The 21,270-nt window shown below is 47.7% G+C and overlaps 1 protein-coding gene across 2 annotated transcripts in view; it reads left to right on the top strand.

Annotated features, from left to right (window-relative positions):
- Nucleotides 1-19,793, top strand: part of KCNB1 (potassium voltage-gated channel subfamily B member 1) — a 101,724-nt gene extending 81,931 nt beyond the window's left edge. For both annotated transcript variants that reach the window (XM_077873527.1, XM_077873525.1), the window contains exon 3: nt 9,114-19,793. In XM_077873527.1, the coding sequence (XP_077729653.1) occupies nt 9,114-11,123 (2,010 nt within the window). In that variant the 3' untranslated portion in view covers nt 11,124-19,793. The remainder of the gene's footprint in view (nt 1-9,113) is intronic.
- The last annotated feature ends 1,477 nt before the right edge of the window (nt 19,794-21,270 follow it).

Here is a 21,270-nt window from a genome sequence, read left to right as displayed (position 1 = left end):
TCTAAGACTTACTCATCAAATGCCAGTCTTTCTGCACTTTCTGCACCTCCCGGTGCATCATACTGTGGACGTACCTGCATTGGAGACCATCTCCTTATAGCCCTTGTGAAGCACTTTATAGGTTTCAGAACACTTACTGCATCCCCAAGAGGAAAGCAGGGTGTAGATCTCAGACCTCTCTGTCAAGGGAGGCAATGATGCAAATCACTTCTGGCCACAGGCAAGCATGACCTCTCCACACTATCCTTTCCCCTGCCTTGGCAAGAATGGAAGTCACATTTGGGATGATAGAGCCTCTGGTTCCCTGAGTCACCGCTTGAAAAGGAACTATGCTGGAGAGCCAGCAGATTCTCAGTGGCTGTTCCATGAGAAGGACCAGAGATGTGAAGATACTTGCCTAAGGATGCCCAGCCAGAAATAGAAAGTAAGTCTCTTGACGACCCATGCATCCATTTCACCTCAACATGAATCTCTAGTGAGACTAAAATGCTACATGAAAAAGACCTGTTGTTAAGCTACCCAAATCTTTCCTTCTAAATGTATGTTGGACCTTAACCAGCAAATCGGGCTATTGTGAAGAATGACCACGGAGCCATCATTCTGACACTAGCCAGAGTGGTGTCCAATCCCAGCATCCAGACCAATGTATTTCGCTTCCTTTAGCACCCTCAACTGCCCTGGCCAGGCTCTCAAAGGCTACCCACTCCACTCCCCATCCTGCCAGATTCAGGGGACAAAGGAACAGATTTGTAGCTCAGCAGAAGCCATGGACACTGTCCTTACCTAACATTCCCTGTGCTCCTTGTTTCTTATTCACTACACTGCTCACTGCAGCAGGGGTGGACTGATACCATTCATCACTGTTGAGACCAAGAGTCCCTTCCTCAACTCTGTGTGCCCTCAGCAAATACAGGGAATTGGCAATCACTCAGGCAGGAAGAACATTGCTCTGATACATTTCTCACTATGCATTCCTCCCTCTGCTGGGACCAGAGTCAAGTCTCCATCACCACCACCACCACCAGAGGCATCGTCCTCAGAATGGCAGGTCGTAATGTCACCAGCTCCCAGAATCCCTACTTTAATTTAACAAGGCTCATGGGAACTTAATTCACCTGTTAGGAGAAGGATGTCCAGCCCAGATCTTATAGGGAAGAGTCAGATCATCTGGGGAAGATGGTTCAAGTGAGGACATAAGCAAAGAACCATAACCCAGACCCTAGGATTCTGGGATTAAAAAGGTCCTCAGGTGTTAAAACAGAAGGGCTTCAGAGCCTGGAAGACATGGGATCGAACCCTGCCTCAGCCATTTCCCTTGTTGTCACACTGGTTATTGTCTTTGTAAGCCTTAGTTTTCCCAGTTATAAAATGAGGGCAAGGGGTACAGCACAGCCTGCAGGTGGTTTTCAGAATGAAATGAGATTCCTCATTCCATAAATACATATTGAGCATCTACTGTGTGCTCTGAGGACCCAAGATTGAGAAAAATCAAACACAAACTTCTGTCCTCAAGTTGCTTACATTCTACAGAGGTGGGCATTATTGTGAAATTGCAACATCGATAGCATTATAAAGAGAAAGACATGTACTCTGAAAGACTGCAATTACAAATTTGACCTGATTAAATCAAGTTCAGGGATGGCTTCCCTGAGGAGGATCACCTGAGCTGAGCTAAGAAAAATGAGGAGGAGCTAACCACGCAGAGTGGAGGAAAAAGCATTGCAGGCAGAAGGCATAGTGTGGGCAAAGGCCCTGTGGCAGGAAGGATCATGAGAATGGTGAGGGACCAAAGGAAGACTAATGTACCCGAAGTGAAAGAGCAAAGTACAGGATAAGCCTGGAGAGTTCAGCAGAGTATAGACTAAGTGATTTTAACAACAAGACTCCAAAATACAGTGGTTTAAACAAGATAGACATTATAAGGTAGACTAGGAGTTGGCAAACTTTGTCACTAAAGGACCAGTCTAGGGCTGGGATTAACTTCCATCTCAGATCCAAGATAGTTACTTCAGCTCTGCCCATCACATCTGCCTCCCAGCCAGAAGAAGGAGAAAACAAAGGGCAAGCATCATTTCTGCTCATATTCCATTGGTCACACCTAGTCACATGGCCTCATCTAATTGCAAGGGAAGCTGGGAAATACAGTCCTTATTCTGGGTAGCCTCATGTCCAGCTAAAACTGTACAATGGATGAAGGGAAGAACAGATATTGGGGATATTTAATGGTCTTTGCCACAGTGGGCCAGAGTTTCTTTGGGGGAAACCAGGAAGGAGTCTGTTTGCAGTGGTCCAATGGGAGATGCTGGTGGCTTGGGGCAGGGTGGTAGCTTGCAGGTAGAGAGGGAATGGAACGGACCCAAACATGTTTGTAAGCCAGAATTGGCAAGACTTGGTGATGGATTGGAGGTGGAAACAAGGATGACCCTAAGTTCCTGGCTTTCACAATTAGATGCAGATCTCGTCTGGAAAGTTCTTCATACACAGTAGCAAGGGCAGTAAGTGGTTGCAGTCTTCAGTATTGTGGGTACAGGATGGCAAACCCAACACCTACAGTGACCTGATAGATAACAAAAGGAGTGAAGGGGCCTGTGGGAAACTGGGGAGCCTGAGCCCTGTCTACAGGGGCCACTGCTTCTTAGCTCCAGGCAATGGTTGCAGTCGGGAATGCAGGTTGAGTGTAGACATCATCTGACTTGCCAAGGGAATGTGAAAATCTGGATTTTTATGTGAAATCTTCCCAATTTTGAAACTTGAGCAAATAAGTAAAAATAAATTTTTCAGCCCAAAGGCCTCTGATTTATAATGCCTACAATACCCCCCAGCAATGCCACTGTACCCCCTTTCTGCCTTTGTGACTCTGTTGCCCCCTGTTGAAGGCTGTTGCCTGGCTCACCCCAGAGCCTCTGCCTTCATCCATTGTTGTCCAGACACATCCTGTCCCTTTGTGCCCAGGAGCGCCACCTGCAGGCTCTCGACTCCCAATTTCTCACCAATCCCCCACCAGTGGCCTCCACTGCAGTGAGGAGAGGGGGGCAGACCATCAGTCTGCTCCCAATCCCCTTAATCGGATCTGCACCAGTGACCCTTCTAATTAAAACTCCCTGGCTATAATCTCCCTTTAAAGCTAGGGAAGCGGAAGGGCCATAAAAGGAGCGAAAGGTTTGCTGGTCCGGAAGCTGCCTCCTCCTACGTCCTTGAAACCATCTTGTGGACACCCACAGACCAGAGATCAAGTCCCAGATCTACCTCTTCCAAGTTATGTGGCCCTGGAAAAGCCACTTCATTCTCTGAGCCTCCCTTTCATTCATTTGCTTGTTCATTCACTTACCAACTATTTAGGGAGCACCTACTCTGTGCCAGGCACTGTGTCAGGAGCTAAGGACACAGCAGTACAAGATAGACTCAGCCTGGGTCCTTATGAGCCGATGTTGTTTTGCAGGACCCAGAAGCAAAAATTTCAGCTCAGTAAGATCAGTGCTATGATGGGCGAAGCTTTGGAGCTGTGGGCGTCCAGAGCATGGACATGCCCAACCCAGACCTGGGGGTCAGAGCAGGCTCACTGGCCGCTATGTTGAGGGCTGATGGGGCAGTAGGAATCAGCCAGGAGAAGTGGAGGAGGAAGGGTACAGAAGGCAAAGGGAACAGTATGGTGAGGACTTCAAAGTATGTGCAACCATGGCAGTGAGGCTTGGGAACTATAAGTGTTTTCACCTGGATTCAGTATAGAATATACAGTGGGAAATTCAGGAAATAGTCTGGAGAGTGAGAAGAAAGGTAGTCAATATAAAAACCCAAATCTCTCTATCACTCTTCATCAGCTCCTTCTGCCTCTCCAACCTCTCCTCCTGCCCTCCAACTCTCCCTCTTACTCAGCCCTCACCTACACTGAGCTGCTTTGTGTTGTTGGATTGAACCAAAATCATTCCCACCTCAGGGCCTTTGCAAACCCTATGCCTTCTGCCTGGAATGCTCAGGTCTTTGAACAATATACTCCTCATCCTCAAGTCTCAACAACCAGGGCACCTCCTAAAATAGGTCTGCCCTAACTACCCAACTTCATGTGGACACCCTACCCCCTTGCTTCCCTACTGATCCCACTGGTTTGTTTTTCTCAATAACATGTAGCACTTAATACTATCTGACATCATCTTGCTTTTTTATGGGTTTATGGATTGTCTTGTCCATCTCTCCCTCCCAGCTCCTTGAGGCCATAGAAACAGTCTTTCTTATCCATGTTGCACCCCCAGCAATTAGCAAATCACCTGATAATTACACATGCCAGTTAAATGTGAAGAATTAGAACTTTATCCAAGAGTTTGTGGAGCCATTTACAGGATTTACAACAGGGCTATGGGTTGGTTGAAGTCTTGCTTCTCTCCTGGGACCTCTCAGGCTGGTTGTGAGGATCAAAAGCAATGGGATATTCTTTATGGAAAGCAAAAATTTTATAGTTTTATTAAGACTTATTTTACATATCATCTAATTAACCATTCCTGGTGTGCAGCTCCCTGACTTTTTAGTAAATTTTCTAAGTTGTGCAACCATCACCCTAAATCAATTTTAGAACACTTTATCACCCCAGTGACATCATTACAACTGTTAATCCATATTCCTACCCTGCAGCCTCTAATCTGCTTTTTATCTCTATAGATTTGCCTTATCTGGACACTTTACTTAAATGGAATCCTATAGTATGTGGTCCTTCATGTCTGGCTTCTTTCACCCAGCATCATGTTTTTGAGGTTCACCCACATTGTAGCCTGTGCCAGTCCTCCATCCCTTTTTATGGATAAGTAATATTTCATTCTAAGGATATACCACAGTTGATCACATCATCAGTTGGTAGACATTTGGGTCACTTCCACTTTTTTATTTAGGGATAATGCTGTTATACACTTGCTTGTGCATGAAGAGCAGTTTCCAAATAAAAGTACACTTATCACAACAAGCCCTGAATAATATACAGAATTGTTGAATTACTGTACTGTATGTTGAAACTAATATAATACTGTAGGTTAACTATCCTGGAATTAAAATTTAAAATTATTAAATCATTTATGACACTTGTTTAAAAAAAAAAAGCAATTTCTTTTTTTTTTTTAATTTTTATTTATTTATGATAGTCACACACACAGAGAGAGAGAGAGAGGCAGAGACACAGGCAGAGGGAGAAGCAGGCTCCATGCACCAGGAGCCCGACGTGGGATTCGATCCCGCGTCTCCAGGATCACGCCCTGGGCCAAAGGCAGGCGCCAAACCGCTGCGCCACCCAGGGATCCCCAAAAAAAAAAAAGCAATTTCTAAGCCCTGATCATCTCTCAGCTTGCTAGAGCTTCTAATGTCCCTCTATGGGTTTGACCCCAATGGGCTGCGTACCCATGAATGAGTCCCTTCCCTTCTCTGCTTGAGTCTCCCCATCTTTCCACACAGGAGCCTGTGCCCTTTTATGCACAGATATTCTGTGCCTTGTTCACATTCCTGGAAGAGCAGGGGAGTATGTGGAGGAAATGATAAACAGTTTGTATTTATAGCTGCTGGAGCCAAAGGTGGGCATCCCCGTGATCAACCACCAGAGCTGACAGCTAGGAGGAGGGCCTAGCTCCAGGACCCCTGGATCCCACCCTGGGAACTCCCACCTGCTTTTCTCTTCCCCCAGAGGACCAAAGCCTCTACCCCCATTTAGTGCAGACAGGTGGGTTCCAGGATCCAGAATCTCCTCACAGGGAGGGAATTTGAGGACTGCCTCCAAGTCCCTTGTCCTGATGTTTGCCTTTGCTCCCTGGGTTCCTGGAGTCCTGCCCAAACTTGATTGGGCTCAGATCCCAGGAAAACAAAGCTGGAAATGCAGAGGCCCAGACAGGGGTTTGACAAGGGCTGGGAGGACTCTGGGTGCTGGCTGGTCCCCCCACCCCTAGGGTCCTTCCCAGAGACCAGGTCAAAACTGTTTGTTTGGGTTTCAGGCTGTTTGTGGGATGTCTGCTGCCTTAGCAGGCACTGGGGCCCACAAACCTCAGCAACCAGTCCAGGGGCAGGGAGTGGGCATGATGATAAATCACCTGGATAATAATTTAATAACATAACACATATTAAATAGCTGTTATGTGGTAAGTACTCAGTTACTTTCATCTCCTTTCTAGAGATAAAAATGGAGAAATGGAGGCTCAGAGAGGGGAATCGATTTGTCCAAAGCCAACAGCCAGGGATAATAGTGTCAGGACTCAAACCCATATCCAAAACCAGCTCATACATTAAATATAATACATCACTACAGAGTGATGACGGCAATAAAAGCTGATCTAAGGGCCTTATGAATTCATTGAACTCTCGTTGCAGCCTCCAAACCGCCCCCCCCCACTAGCCCAAATCTTACAGATAAGGAAACTGAGGCACAGAGGGTTTAACTCCCACTTGGAAGTTCCCCAGCCAGGAAGTATGGCCCTGACTCTAAAGGCTTCAGTGGGTCTAAGAAAGGAAACTTTTCTGGGCAGTGGGGAGGGGGGGGAGGGAAGACCCTCACACAGCAGGCAGGGCAAGAGGCCCCAGGTGCTCTGACCCTCCCAACACAACCCTGAGCAGCAGATGGCCCTCCCACAGGAGCCAGTGAGGCCTCTGCCCCCTTTTCTTCTTTCCTAGGTGTCCTGGGGCTGAGAGGAGGGGAGGGGAGGGTAGGGCACATTCTCAGGTACACAGGTGGTGCCTGCCCTTAGAATAACAGGCCCTAAGGACTGTACATAATATGTGCATAATATGCCGGGTGCATAATTCATGCATCTGTCAGCAGAACATCAATTATGTTGGCCTTCCCTGGAGTTGTCTAGGGGTTAGAAACTGGAGCAGGCTTCCCTTGCTAGCCTGGGGGGAGGGGAACCAAGAATGGGACCTCCCAGCTCTTAAAGAAACAGGCTTCCCAGGAATCTGCTCCTCCTCCTGCAGGCTTCCTCCTTTGGAGGGGGTAGGGGTTGGTCTGTACCCACCTAGAGCAGCAACCTGCAGGGCTCACCCAAGGCCCTGGCTGGCTGCCCCAGAAAACCAGACCCACTTTGTGTCTAGCCCTGCGCTAATAATTCTACATGCATAATCGCTTTGTCCCCCTCTCTATAATTTATGAGGGACTGGCTACTGGTATACTCTAGGGTTTCTCTGCCTTGGTACTATTGACATTTTGAGCCAGATAATTCCTCATTGCAGTCCTGTGCACAGCGGGGTGTTCAGCAGCATCGCTGGCCTCTACCCGATGGCTGCCAGGAGCACTCCACCCCCAAGTCATGACAACCAAAAATTCCTGTGGCATTTGTCAGATTTTGAGGGAACAAAATCACTCCTCAGTTATGAATGACTGGAATATCCCCATTTCACAATATTCATAGGAAACTGAGGCAAGGAATGTTTCAATGCCAAGGCCACTCAGCCAGGAAACACAGGGTAGCAGAGCTGGATTCTACCTTTAGAGACCACACTCCTAACTCTGTGAAGGAGTTCCCAAAGTATGCTGCCGGAATGTTTTATTCCAATAAGCAGCTATTTATTTTAATGAATATTTAACACATCTTTCCCTAGCACGCAAAATCAGCATCTTTGCAAATGTCATTTCTTAGGACAAGGCTAAAATAGAGACAAGGTGAGCAGTGTGTGGTGGTGGCATTTGGCTACTGAGTAGAAGAGTAGTACAAGCAGCAAAACAACAACATACAATAGGCTGTCAGTCCTGAGCCAGACAAAATAGTGATTTGTTAGGGACATATTAGCCCTGTATTTAAAACTCTCCAGAAAAGGGCAGCCCGGATGGCTCATCGGTTTAGCATTGCCTTCAGCCCAGGGCATGATCCTGGAGACCTGGGATCGAGTCCCACATCGGGCTCCCTGCATGGAGTCTGCTTCTCCCTCTGCCTGTGTCTCTGCCTCTGTGTGTGTGTGTGTGTCTCATGAATAAATTTAAAAAAAAAAAAAAAAAAAAAAAAAAAACCTCTCCAGAAAAGAAAAGGGATGAGAAGAAATTGTGGTTACCCCCAGGGTGGCAAAGGACCCACAGACAATGTCAGCATTATTGTCACATACCGTTTCTTCACCCAGGTCATGGGTTCGCAGGCATTCACTTGATTATGGTTTATAAATATATATAAGTTTGATATACTTTTGTATGTATCGGATACTTCTTTTTGTAAAGTGATTACTGAGCACTGGGTATAAGGTTGATGAATCACTGACCTCTACCTCAGGGAGGGTCCACATGGGCCGGGTTTTAAAAGATAGATTGGAGTTCACTGAACAGAGAAGAAGAGACACAGCCATGCAGGATTGACCAACAAACCATGTAGCCAGAGAAGCATGATATTTGGGAACCTGAGGCAGAAGAGGCCCAAAGAGAGGGATCAAAGTAAAAATGTAGGCTTGACAACCCCATGTGGTGAGTGGGGATTCACTGCAGAGAACGGAGCCTCTCATGCCCACCCGAGCAGCAAGGGTATTGTCCCATGGGACATAGCAGGCCATTTCGGGACCGGGCAGGAAGCAAAGAAGAGCTGGACCACTTGGAGGCTGGGTGGACTAGGCTAATGGGGTGCTGTAGACTGAGAGACCACCCCCTACAAGGATGGATGGCATATATCAGACACTCTCTGTGTGCTGCTGGAAGCTGTCCTAAACACTTTGCCCATATTAACACATTTACTCCTTGCAGCAGCCCTCTGAGGTAGACACTGTTATTTACCATCCCATTTTGCAGATGAAGATAAAATGAGGCTTAGAGTGAACAACTGGCTCAAGGTAAGCAAGCAGCAGAGCTGGGATTCAAACCCAGAACAACCTGACACCAGACCCCAAGCTCTAAATTGCCACTCCTACACCGTCTTTCAGATCTCCTGTGTCCTTACTGCCAAACCCCGGCCTGGAAGTATTAGCCTTAAATCATTGCAGTGTCTGGGCTTCAGTTTGTACGTCTGTACAGTAAATGGATTTGAATAAATGACCTTTTTAGCTCAAACATCCAGGCATCAAGTGACTAGTGAGATGTGAAAATACTCTTGAATGTTGAGGAACATCCTGTAGACTCAGGGTGTTAGGATGACCATCCTATTGGAGGTTGGTAACTAAATCCCACTCTCTTCTCCTTGCAGATCCTTGCCATAATTTCCATCATGTTCATCGTCCTCTCCACCATTGCCCTGTCACTCAACACGCTGCCAGAGCTGCAGAGCCTTGACGAGTTCGGCCAGACCACAGACAACCCCCAGCTGGCCCATGTGGAGGCCGTGTGCATTGCATGGTTCACCATGGAGTATCTGCTGCGATTCCTCTCCTCACCCAAGAAGTGGAAGTTCTTCAAGGGCCCACTCAATGCCATTGACTTGTTGGCCATCTTGCCATACTATGTCACCATCTTCCTCACCGAATCCAACAAGAGTGTGCTGCAGTTCCAGAACGTCCGCCGTGTGGTCCAGATCTTCCGCATCATGCGTATCCTCCGCATCCTTAAGCTCGCGCGCCACTCCACTGGCCTCCAGTCCTTGGGCTTCACCCTGCGGAGGAGCTACAATGAGTTGGGCTTGCTCATCCTCTTCCTCGCCATGGGCATCATGATTTTCTCCAGCCTTGTTTTCTTTGCTGAGAAGGATGAGGATGACACCAAGTTCAAAAGCATCCCAGCCTCTTTCTGGTGGGCCACCATCACCATGACAACTGTTGGGTATGGAGACATCTACCCCAAGACTCTCCTGGGGAAGATTGTCGGGGGGCTCTGCTGCATTGCAGGGGTCCTGGTGATTGCTCTTCCCATCCCCATCATTGTCAATAACTTCTCTGAGTTCTACAAGGAGCAGAAGAGGCAGGAGAAAGCAATCAAGCGGAGAGAGGCTCTGGAGAGAGCCAAGAGGAATGGCAGCATTGTATCCATGAACATGAAAGATGCTTTTGCCCGGAGCATCGAAATGATGGACATTGTGGTTGAGAAAAATGGAGAAAATATGGGTAAGAAGGACAAAGTGCAAGATAATCACTTGTCTCCCAACAAATGGAAATGGACAAAGAGGACACTATCTGAAACTAGCTCAAGTAAGTCCTTTGAAACCAAGGAGCAGGGGTCCCCTGAGAAGGCCAGATCCTCTTCTAGTCCTCAGCACCTGAACGTCCAGCAGTTGGAAGACATGTACAATAAGATGGCCAAGACCCAATCTCAACCCATCCTCAATACCAAGGAGTCAACAACACAGAGCAAACCAAAGGAAGAACTTGAAATGGAGAGCATCCCCAGCCCTGTAGCCCCTCTGCCCACACGTACAGAAGGGGTCATCGATATGCGAAGCATGTCGAGCATTGATAGCTTCATTAGTTGTGCCACAGACTTCCCTGAAGCCACCAGATTCTCCCACAGCCCTTTGGCATCACTTCCCAGCAAGACTGGGGGCAGCATAGCCCCAGAAATGGGCTGGCGGGGAGCTCTGGGTGCCAGTGGCGGTAGATTTGTGGAGGCCAACCCCACCCCTGATGCCAGCCATCGCTCTACCTTCTTCATTGAGAGCCCCAAGAGTTCTCTGAAGACAAACAACCCCCTGAAGCTCCGAGCACTTAAAGTCAACTTCATGGAGGGTGATCCCAGTCCACTAGTCCCCGTTCTGGGGATGTACCATGACCCTCTTAGGAACCGGGGGGGCGCTGCAGCTGCTGTCGCTGGACTGGAGTGTGCCACACTCTTGGACAGGCCTGTACTGAGTCCAGAGTCCTCCATCTACACCACAGCAAGTGCTAGGACGCCCCCCCGATCACCTGAGAAACACACAGCAATAGCATTCAACTTCGAAGCAGGTGTCCACCAGTACATTGATGCGGACACAGATGATGAGGGGCAGGTGCTCTACAGTGTAGATTCCAGCCCTCCCAAGGGTGTCCATGTGAGCACCAGTCCCAAGTTCAGCGTGGGGACAAGATCAGAGAAGAACCACTTTGAAAGCTCCCCCTTACCCACCTCCCCTAAGTTCTTGAGGCAGAACTGTATTTACTCTACAGAAGCATTGACTGGAAAAGGCCCCAGTGGTCAGGAAAAGTGCAAACTCGAGAACCACATCTCCCCTGACGTCCGCGTGTTGCCGGGAGGAGGAGCCCATGGAAGCACACGGGATCAGAGCATCTGAGCTACCCCAGCTGCAACAGAGACTTGTCGCAAGACCTGAGAGGCGTGCTGTTCAGCTTACCTGCCACAGAGCTTTTCCACACGAACTCAGAAAGGCTCTGCAAAGCCCCCCAGACAGAAGTGAAACTCCAGAGGAGGCTCTCCAAGGGCCTTGAGAGCCATGACAGGTACGACAGAATGAAGTTGGCCAAGCCACAGGATATGGTGTCTCCTTGTAACAAGTCCACTGCCCTCTTTGGAAGATAACATGGGCAGAACTCACAGCCACCACTACCACATGCTGGACCTAACCAAGGCCACACACTCCCCACTTGTCTGTCATGGCTCTCCATCACAGCCTCGGGGTTGGAGGTGGGGGCAGCATCACCATCCCTCCTGGCTTCAGCTGGAGAAGGATTCTGGAACAATAAGTGGCTGGGTTGACCAATTTCGTTTTGGGTGTTACCTGGCCACCTCTAGGAACTCCTGTCCATCACCTCCTGGATGGATCCCACTGTTAGAAGGCTACAGAAGATACTCATGTCATGGGGAAATTTCTGCGCCATAAGCCACGATCCCAGCGCAAAACCCTTACTCAAATGTCTTCATTGACTTCAGTGTTCCGTAGTACCTGAGATTTTATTTTGAAATATCATCAGGGTGAGTTGCACCACTTGTACTTGATTCTAATCGCCCCCTGGCAATCTGGGAAGGGTTCAGACGGCAGGCACTCAGCCAACAGTAGGAACTGTGAGCATTGCTTTAGGGTTGTATAAGGAAAACACTTTCTGTACATCACTAGTGTAGACTCAAAAGATATGCAAGTGTCAAATATGCAAAAGAAATAGCTTATTCAAAGAGACTGTATGTTACCGAAGAACAGAATAAAATCTGATTTTTTTTTTTACCTGCAAAAAATGAAAGGAAAAAAAAGAATCCCCAATTGAAATGCCCAATTCAGACTTTTGAATACTTCCTGCTGCAGCAGGGAAAGCATCTACTATAATAGAAATTCTTTTTTGTTTCCTGTGGTATTCAAGTTTTAAAAAAAAAGTTAAAATAAAAAGCACTTTATGTTTTTCAAAAATAGGTTCTACCAGGGACAGTGTCAACATCTTGCACTTTAAAACAAGCACTATTTCCCGTGGGCCACTTTTTGGGACTGTAGTTGGGTGGTTGCTCCATGCCTGTGTCCGGCCACGGTGGGGGATTTTGTGCTGGTATTGCCGTCTGCCATGTCAAAGTCTGTGGGCTCCTTCCCTGCCCCTCTGAAGCTTCCCATTAGCCCCCTTTGCGAGGAAGGGTACTTGAGCCCTTGTGTGGGGCCTCTCACAGAGTCACGTGTACCGGAAACATGCACATCTCAGAAGAGTACAGTAGACGGTGGGCATTGGGTGTTTACTCTGTTCTCTTTCTTGTCAACCAGCTGTTGGTGTGTTTTCAGTGTCACTGTCTGTACGGAAACTCAGCCCTCCTTTCTGCAGCCATCAATGCAGCCAGTACAGACAAAAGCAATAAGTATTCGTGTGCATTGTGAATGGTTCTGGTGTATCTCTTGGTGTTGGTCTTCCTGTCCTAGTTTGACGACCTGGCGTTGGCCTGCCTGAGTCGGGTCCAGGATGGAAGTGTTGGCCATTCCTCAGTTCAGAAACATTGGGTTGAGCCACTGATCAGCATGATGCCATGTTGTTGGCCCATCTGTCAGTAAAGATGACCTGTCGTTGATCTGCCTGTCTTTAGTACAATGGACCGATGTCGTTCTCTTAATACAACATTGATGGATGATGTCCCAAGTCCAGTAGCGTAGATCTGCCAATCCACAATCCAGTGACAGACATGCGTCTTCCTGATGGAACAAACATGGAGTGGTTCGCCTGTCCTTCATACAATATGTTACTGGTCTGCCTGTTAGTATGATGGCACGATCCATCTGTCAGTACACAGATACCACAGAGTCCTTCTGCGTGCCCTCTGTACAGTGGCATGAGGTTGGACCACCTGTCACAGGTATGATGACATGGAGTCATTCCACCTCCCTTAAAAACACAGTGTTCTCTGCTGAATACGTACCTGGTCCATACTGCTTCTCAGCGTCTCCAAGGACTGCGGATCCCTCCGAGTGTGTGTGTTACCGCACAAAACGAGGCCGAAGTATCTTGACGCTCCGAGGTTTCTTCAGAGCACCCCAGCAGCACCCGCAAAGGGGCAGGGAAAGTGGGAGGTCATCCCGTGCTGGGGGCATGCCAGAGAGAGGAAGCAGCAGCGGGCCCGAGTGCTTTGCGGGGCACACGGTGCGGGCTGGGGGCCTCCAGAGGAGCGGCCGCCGGACAGTCCTCCCCAGGCCATGTCAGCTCACCTGTCTCTTCCTTGTTTTTATCACCATTTCCGTCGGCCGTCAGCACAAACGTGAAAATTCAGGGAAAACAAACAAATGCTTTTTGATAAAAGTAAATAGTTGTGATTTCCGATTCAGATATTTTTAGAGCTGATGCTATCTGTAAAAAATTAATAACAATAATAATAGAGTCTATTTTACATATCAGGAAAGTGAACATGTTTAAATATAGCCATATATATAGCGAGAAGGAACTTACCACCCCTTCTTCAAATCAAGGCATTTCATTTGTTGGTTGAAGCAGATGAGAAGTGTACAGATTGGATATGGTTTTTCTTTCTTTCTTTCTTTCTTTTTTTTTTTTAAACTAATAACCAATTGGTGCAACTCTCCTTGTAACCAAAGGCCCTTTCTGCCTTGTGTGGTCACACAGGACCTGGCCCTCCGTTCCCCGTGTAGTTTGTCTGACCTTAAAGTAGCATTTTATTGAGTCACTTTTGAAGGACGAATTCAGAAGTATCATTAAGAACCTACCTTTTCAGGCTTACTAGCCAGAGTCCTATAGAGTTCTTATAGAAACAGAATAATTGAAACTCAGCATATACTATGCTTAGAAAGTATTGCATTTTGTTTTGGTTTTTTTCTTTTACTTGGTGTATGTATTGTGGGAATATAGCTTTTATCCTGTGCCCAACTCAAAATAGAGTATTGTAAGTTTTCCCAGGCCCCACCTGCCAAAAAAGGAACGTACCCCGATTTTTAAAATGTTGTACACCTTACCTGTACCTGTGTACATGCACTGGGAAATCTACCTAAGAGTCTCCACAGAGAAGCTGACCAAGACAGACAGGTCCTCATGGAGGAGAGGAAAGAGCATGGTCTGCAGGCAAATAAGCACTTTAACTCAGTGATCCATGTCCTACCCATTCCTGAACCAACAAAAATGGGAAAAATAAAAAATAAAAAATAAAAACAAGTCAACCCAAAGAAACCAAACTAGGGGCTGGAGCTGGTGAATGCCTGGTCCCTTTGGCGAATTCGGTGAAACCCTGGTCAAGAACCCAGCGGACCTTGGCTTCCAACTTCCACCATTAGCAGTAAGGGCTAGGGACCAGGTCTCTGTGTGTCCCCGATCACACGGGGGAGCCTGCGAGAGAGAGGTGGGCGAGCTCTGGAGGAGTCGGCTTGTTTTCACTTTTTTATCTTTGGGTAAAGACAAACAACAGGACTTTGGTGCAGTAGATTTCTCAGTGCCTTCTCTAGGAATTTTATCTTAAGCACACTTCATGGGGAAAGAAGAAAAGAGGATAGAACACATTGTCTCCGTGAAGTCCCTTTCTCTAAAAGCACTGGGGATCAAGAAGGAAGAAGACAGAAGAGGGGGGAACAGCAAAATCCTGAGGAGGCCATTCCTTTCACCTCACCCGGCTTGCCCCCGAGTAGCGCTGGTGACGACAAACTTTGCCAAACTGACTCCCAGCTCTCCTCCACCGCGTCTTGGTGACTGTAGCTTCACCCCTGCCCTTTCTCCTAATAAGACCCACTTTTCTGAGGAGAAAACACCACCACCAACAGTATTCTCTTCTGTACAACTGTGATGTATTGATGTTTGTAACATATCTGTCTTGTTCCAAGTCACGGCTGGAGTGTCTCATCCACGGACAAGGGTTTGAAATTTAAACTTCACCATGAACAAGGGTCACTAGAGCCAGGTCTCCCTCTTTCTCCCCCTTCCTCCCTTCCCTCCCCTCCATGCCCCCCTTTCCTTATTTCTCTGCCAGCTAGTCTCAAGTAACACAACCCCAGGCTTCAGCCTCCATTTAGGTAACTTTGAATCCAATGAGATTGAAGTGACATGCCTCCAGGGCATGATCCTTTGGGAAAGGGCTTTTCCAGTGACGAGAGGAAGAAGGGGTCACCTCTGGGTCCCCTGCAGCCCTGAGCTCAGTTTCCTGTTTCTGGTTTCTCCCGGCTTATATGACAGCATGCAAGTGCTTTCCCTCAGCCAGGGGGACCCAAACCAGCCTGGCTCCGCCCCCAAAATAACAGTTACCTCTGCATTTTCTGTTGCCATGTTTCTGGCTCTAGAAGTATCTGATGCAGGGCTGTATTGTAGGATATCCATGTATCTCAGAGTAGTCTATTTTTTATCTGTTGGGATAAAAAGTATGTAGGCATATGTGTGTTTTTAGCAAATTTGTAATAGGGATATTAAGTCTCATGGCTTCTTTTGTAATATAGAATAACATTTTAGGAGTTTTATGGTTGGTCATTCTCATAGCTGATATTTTCTGGTCTCTCTCATTTCCTCCCATCACCCCTTGGGCTTTCTTCCTTTTGATTCTGACTTTCTGAGGATGGGGAAGACATTGGATTCTGACTTCCTCATGCAGGCATTTCCTGACACTTGGCCTCGAATCTGTGGACACTGTTACTATCCTCGTTCTGTCTGTGTGTTTCTCCTATTTATTGTTCTTAAGAATCCAGGGCACAGATGCAGGAGTGAGACCAGGGGAAGCAGGGCTACGGATGGCCCTCAAAATCAGGATGGAATGTGGGCTGGTTCAGCTCCTTCTCCCCCACCCTGCTGGCATTTTGAAGAGACTGAATTTTCTCATCCCCAGAGATCTTGGGACTGAAAATCTCACGCAAGCAAACTTCCCCCTGAGGTCCAGAACACACCCAAGCCCCTCTTGGCTGGCCTGTTGCCATCTCCAGTCCCCCGCTCCCCTGTAACATCAATTGGATCCGAAGGCCAGAGCATTTTCAGGTTCTTACAAACCTCAGAGAACATGCTGGGCCTCAGATCTCATCAACTTCTTATCAGTTCCTCATTTTAATCCATTTCCAACATCCTCACCAAAAAAACAAACAAACAAGTAATAGACAAGCTTACAGCCAAACCCTGAGAAGACATGTCCCCCAGAATCTGCCATTTCATCTCCCCTTCCCTTCCCAGCTGCCTGGCTCCATAGCACCAGAGACTTGTGGCAAGGGCAGTGGTGTCTTTCCAGCTTCCACCTATCCGGGCCCTGAGGAGTTTCTGTACTGTCTTAATTCCACCTGGCAGCTTCCAGCCTCAGGTGGGCAGAGGACATCTCATGAAGCAGGATCTTCAGCAGAAAGCAATTCTCCACTCTTCAACTCATGCAGGAAGATGAAGAAAGGCCAGATGATCTCCAACTTGCATTCATTTAGGTGTTCATACCCCCATCTGCCTCACTATCAGCTTCAGGACTCTGGCCTCTGCCCAGATCAGAGTTCTGAGCTGAATCCAGGCCCCCATGGCAATGAACCATCCCCTTGGATAAACTCCAAGAGGAAACGAATCCAAGGACAAATGTAGAGTTTTCCCACCTCCAAAATTCCTGGTAATCTGGTTTGAACCAGAGCCCAATAAAATAGACTAAATTTTTAAAAACTTTTGCACAGGAAGAAAATAAAATTGTCTCTCAGTAGTTCACTAGGTTTGATGCCCAGATAAGCAAATACTCTATCCTGTGGCTGTTTTCATCTAGAGAGAGATTGGGAAGTTTGGGTTTCTATCTACTGCCCCTGGTTTTCTTAACCTGGAATTTCTCCTGAACATCCCCAAATGCCAGCCTGAAGAAGTGGATTCGGAAGAGGCTCTGGTTAATCCAGTGGTCCCTCATCTTTTTCCCCTCACAATTGTGACTGTTCATTCCTCTCTGCAAAGATCCTGAAAAGATCCAAGGGCTGGCCAGGATAGGGGAAGGGGGGGCAGTTCTCCCGAAGAAGAAACCATCTGCCTGGAGGAGGGCTGCGAGCGAGCGAGTATCCGAAAGCCACTGTTGTGTGAGAGAACGAAGTGGTCAGTTTCAGCTGGGTTTAAGGAGGTGCTTCTCAGGGGCAGGGCTGCCTCACCATGGAAGTCGGTGCTGTGTTGGGGCATGAGCTGCTTAAAAAGAAGCTAGATGATGCACAAAATGGATGTTGCAGAGGGCCCTCACATTGCATGGCAACTGGACTGAACAACCAGGGAAATTCATCCCCCTCCCCCAGGGAGGTCTGTATGTGATTTGGACATCTGGGTGCAGGCTCAAGGCATCAGGCAAAAGGAGGGAGTACAGTTAGCAGAAACTCAAATTCTAGGATCTGGAGTTCTCTGCAAGAGTGCCGGGGAAGGAAGTGGCAGCAGGATACCCTGCTTCCCTGCTGCTTCCTATCTTGGGCAATTTTAATGACCCTGCCAGTCATTCATCTAACCCATCCCCAGTGCCCTAACAGGAACCACACTGGGTAGGATGAGGCTTAATGCTACCTTCCCAGACCAGCCAAGAAATCGTCCCATCTCTGGCTGGCCATCTCATGGTGCTTCAGCTCTTCTGCCCAGACCCTGTGCCCTCACAGGCCTGAGGCTTTTTGTACAAGAGATGCAATTATCTTTTATCCACTAGCCAGCGGTCTAACTGCCCAGGCAATAGCAAATGGCACCACTCCAAAAGGGCTTTTTTTTTTTTTTTTCTGGCAAATAAAACAGAAAATCCCATTCAAGACATTTGAAATTCCCCACCCAATGAAGCAAGTCCAGAAGGACCAAAAGAGAGGCAGCTGTAATCCAATTTTGCAGCAAAACAAGGCTTCAGCTGCCAGTCTCCCACATCTGTAGCCCCTTCCCGAGTGAATCTGGATACTGCATTCTCCAAGGAGAGTATTTTATACAAGAGGTGGTTTGGAGGAGGCGAGGCTTCCCTCCCCCTAATTGTGTATTGTGGGCTTGGAGGAGGTGAGGCTTTGTCCTCAGGGTGACCCCAAGTCCAGGCTGTTGTAGGTGGTTTTATCATGAAGTGAGGCAAGACAATAGGGTGGCATGAACTGACTGAGCAGATACTCTCTCCCAAAACAAAATGAAACAAAAACCCAGTTCCCAAGATCCCCCTTTGAGGCTCTGTCCTACAGAAATATGTCACATTGGTGGCTACAATGGCATGACAATTCTGGAAAACGAAGGAGACTCCCAATTCTGTCTCAAGATGCTCTCAAGGGTCCTACACAGATCATCCCACACTTCTTGCCTCCCTGAGCTAATCCAGGTTTGGAAAACACAGAAGGAAGCACATGAGAAGATGCCTAAGAGATTCAGATTTCTCCACGGCTTTGGCTTATGGCCCCCTGATCTTCACTAGGGTTTTGGGCTCTCTCCGATAGGCCTGACATCGAAGCTCCATGTGCCTAATGGACAGGAAAGAAGAAGGTCAGCAGCTGCTGGGCTGGGGGCAGCTGACCTGTTTGCTCTCCAGACCTACCCTGGCTTCAGTCCCAGGCCAAGGGCTGGCAACGTCATTTTCTGTGCCAGGAACTCAGGGTTGTCCCCCAGTGTAGGCCTGTGGCACATAGTAGACACCCAACCAGTACTCTTTTGAGTGAGAGAATGTGTAAACGATTGACTTCTGAGTGAGTAAATACAGGAATTCATTGGTTCTTGCCTGGCTTGACGATATTGCTAACTGGGAAAGAAGGAGATGCCCGCCCCCCTGTAAACCGCACCAATTAAAGCCTGTAAGCCCCACCAATGCCATTTGCCCCTTGACTCAGTTGGGGGCAAGTGAATGTCCAAATTTGACATTCGTCTGCCCTAAGGGCCACAGTCTTCTCAGAGCTAGGCTTCCAGGGGCCCCACAGGGCAGCCCCAGGCTCCTTCCTACTTTCCTATCCTGCATTCTTAGCCTCATGTTCTAGTTTAGCTCACAAAAAAGGGATTTGCTGGGGGCAGGAATTTGGGAGCTGACATCTGGAAACTGGATTGCATTCCCTGAGCCATGGAAGTCCAGCTGGAAAAGAGGGCCAACCCGCCCTCCGACTTTGAGAGCCAATGGGTTTTCCCCTATTTTCCGAGCCCCAGTGCCCCCCTAAGGTCGTGTGTGCCCCAATTCCATTAGCTAAGACCCTCTGTCTCTCCCAGGAACCATGGTGTGAGGTTGAGGCTTTCCTGCCAGCAAAGCCATTCTGATCACCCCACCCATGATGGGGGCCAAGCCTATCACATTAGCCATAAAAGACCAATGTCCTTAGCCATTCTTTTCTCGGGGTCGCATTTGTGGGTCCTGTTCATCTCTGGTCAGTTGATGTCTCTAGTCCTTCCTGTAAAGGTGAAAATGAACATTGTGTGTGTGTATGTGCATGTGCGTGCACATACACACACACAAATACACACACACACACACATAAACCAAACAACAAAAAAAACGGTGTCTTTTTATGCATGTGATGAGATGAAATTGTGACCTCCAGCTGCTGTCCTGTCTTGTAAAATATGTCCAAACGTTTAAGAATTTCTAAGCAAATGGTCCTTTAATGAAGTATGCACAGTTCAATAAAAAGGTATGGAGAAAACAAGCTTGGTGGAGTTTGTATTATTTTCTGGAGGGCTCAGGGAGATGGGGATGTGAAGATCTGCAGGGAAGACTAAATCCCTGGGGACCTATAGGGGCAGCACTGGCTCCATTTCTCCACCTGAAAGAGAGAGGGTATGAAAATGTAACTGGCTAAGCGTTACCCCAATATGCAAGCAATGGTAACACACCCCATGCTGTATTCACGGACCAAAGTCCAAATTCTGGTTATTTGCCTCTCGTGTCAACTGGGCCTGGACATTCTTGGCCCCACCACCTCTCTCTCATCAAAACGTCTCACGGTGCCTATGAGAGTCACACATATGACTTTGACGATCCATCCCCCTTCTCTGCTTTACTGTTCTCCGTAACATCACCCCGACACACTATATTTTATTTATATATTTTGTTTAATGTTTACTTCCCTTCAAACAGAGCGTAAATTCCTCCCTCCAAGAGAACATAAATTCAAGAACTGGAAAGCAAAGAGAATAAGGACTGGAAAACAAAACAAAACAAAAAAACCCAGAACAGAATATCCAAGGACCATGTGTGTGTCTTTCTATGTGTTTTGCTTTGTTTTTTTTTTTTATTTTACCCACACAAATAGTAATATACCATAAACACTGCTCTGCATATTGCTTTTGTCATTTAATATATCTCGAAAATCATTCTGCATGTCTGTATTAATGCATGGAGAGCTCCCTCATTCTCTTGGGAGCCTCTGTTGTGTTCTATTGTACACAGTAATTGCTAGTCTCCTACAGCTGAGCATGAACATTGCTTCCAAACTTTTGTAATAACAAACAGTGCTGAAATGAATGGCCTGTCAGCGGTTCCTGTGGGCTCTGCCTCCAAAATAGATCTGGGATCTGTGCTTCCCGTCCCCTGCGCTGCTGCAGCTCTGGGCCACACCATCACCATCTACTGCCTAATGATGGCAACAGCCTCCAGACCAGGTTCTCCGCTTCCACCCTTCATCTCTTTCAAGCTCTTCTCAGCACAGTGGCCAGAGGGATCCTGTCAAACTGTCAGCCTGATCATGTCACTTCATTGTCAAAAAGTTCCAAAGCCTTCTCATTACATTTTGAATAAAATCCAAAATCCTTGGTGCTGTCTGCAAGGCCATACATCCCCTGGCCCCACCTGTCCCTTTGATTTCACTCCCCCCCACACACAGCTCTCCCCTGAGGATGCGAGGTGCCATTGTCACTGGCCTCCTCACTGTCCCTCAAACATGCCCAATGTGGAGTCACCTCATGATGCTGCTCCTTCCCAGCCCCTCTCCCCAATCCCTCAGTCCTCTTAGATCCCGTCTTATTACTCTTCCCTTCCCTCACTCCCCTTCAGACACATTGACCACCATTCAATTCTCCAATATACCAAACACACTTCCATCCCAGAGTCTTTGCACTGGCTGTCCCCTATACCTAAAACATCTTTTCCAGGCTAGCCACATGACACATTCCTTCAGTACCTTC

This window comes from Canis aureus, chromosome 26 (genome assembly GCF_053574225.1).
Source record: "Canis aureus isolate CA01 chromosome 26, VMU_Caureus_v.1.0, whole genome shotgun sequence".
NCBI lineage: Eukaryota > Metazoa > Chordata > Mammalia > Carnivora > Canidae > Canis > Canis aureus.
The sequence above is the reverse complement of the archived record's forward strand: the minus strand, read 5'-3'. Positions and strand labels throughout refer to the sequence as shown.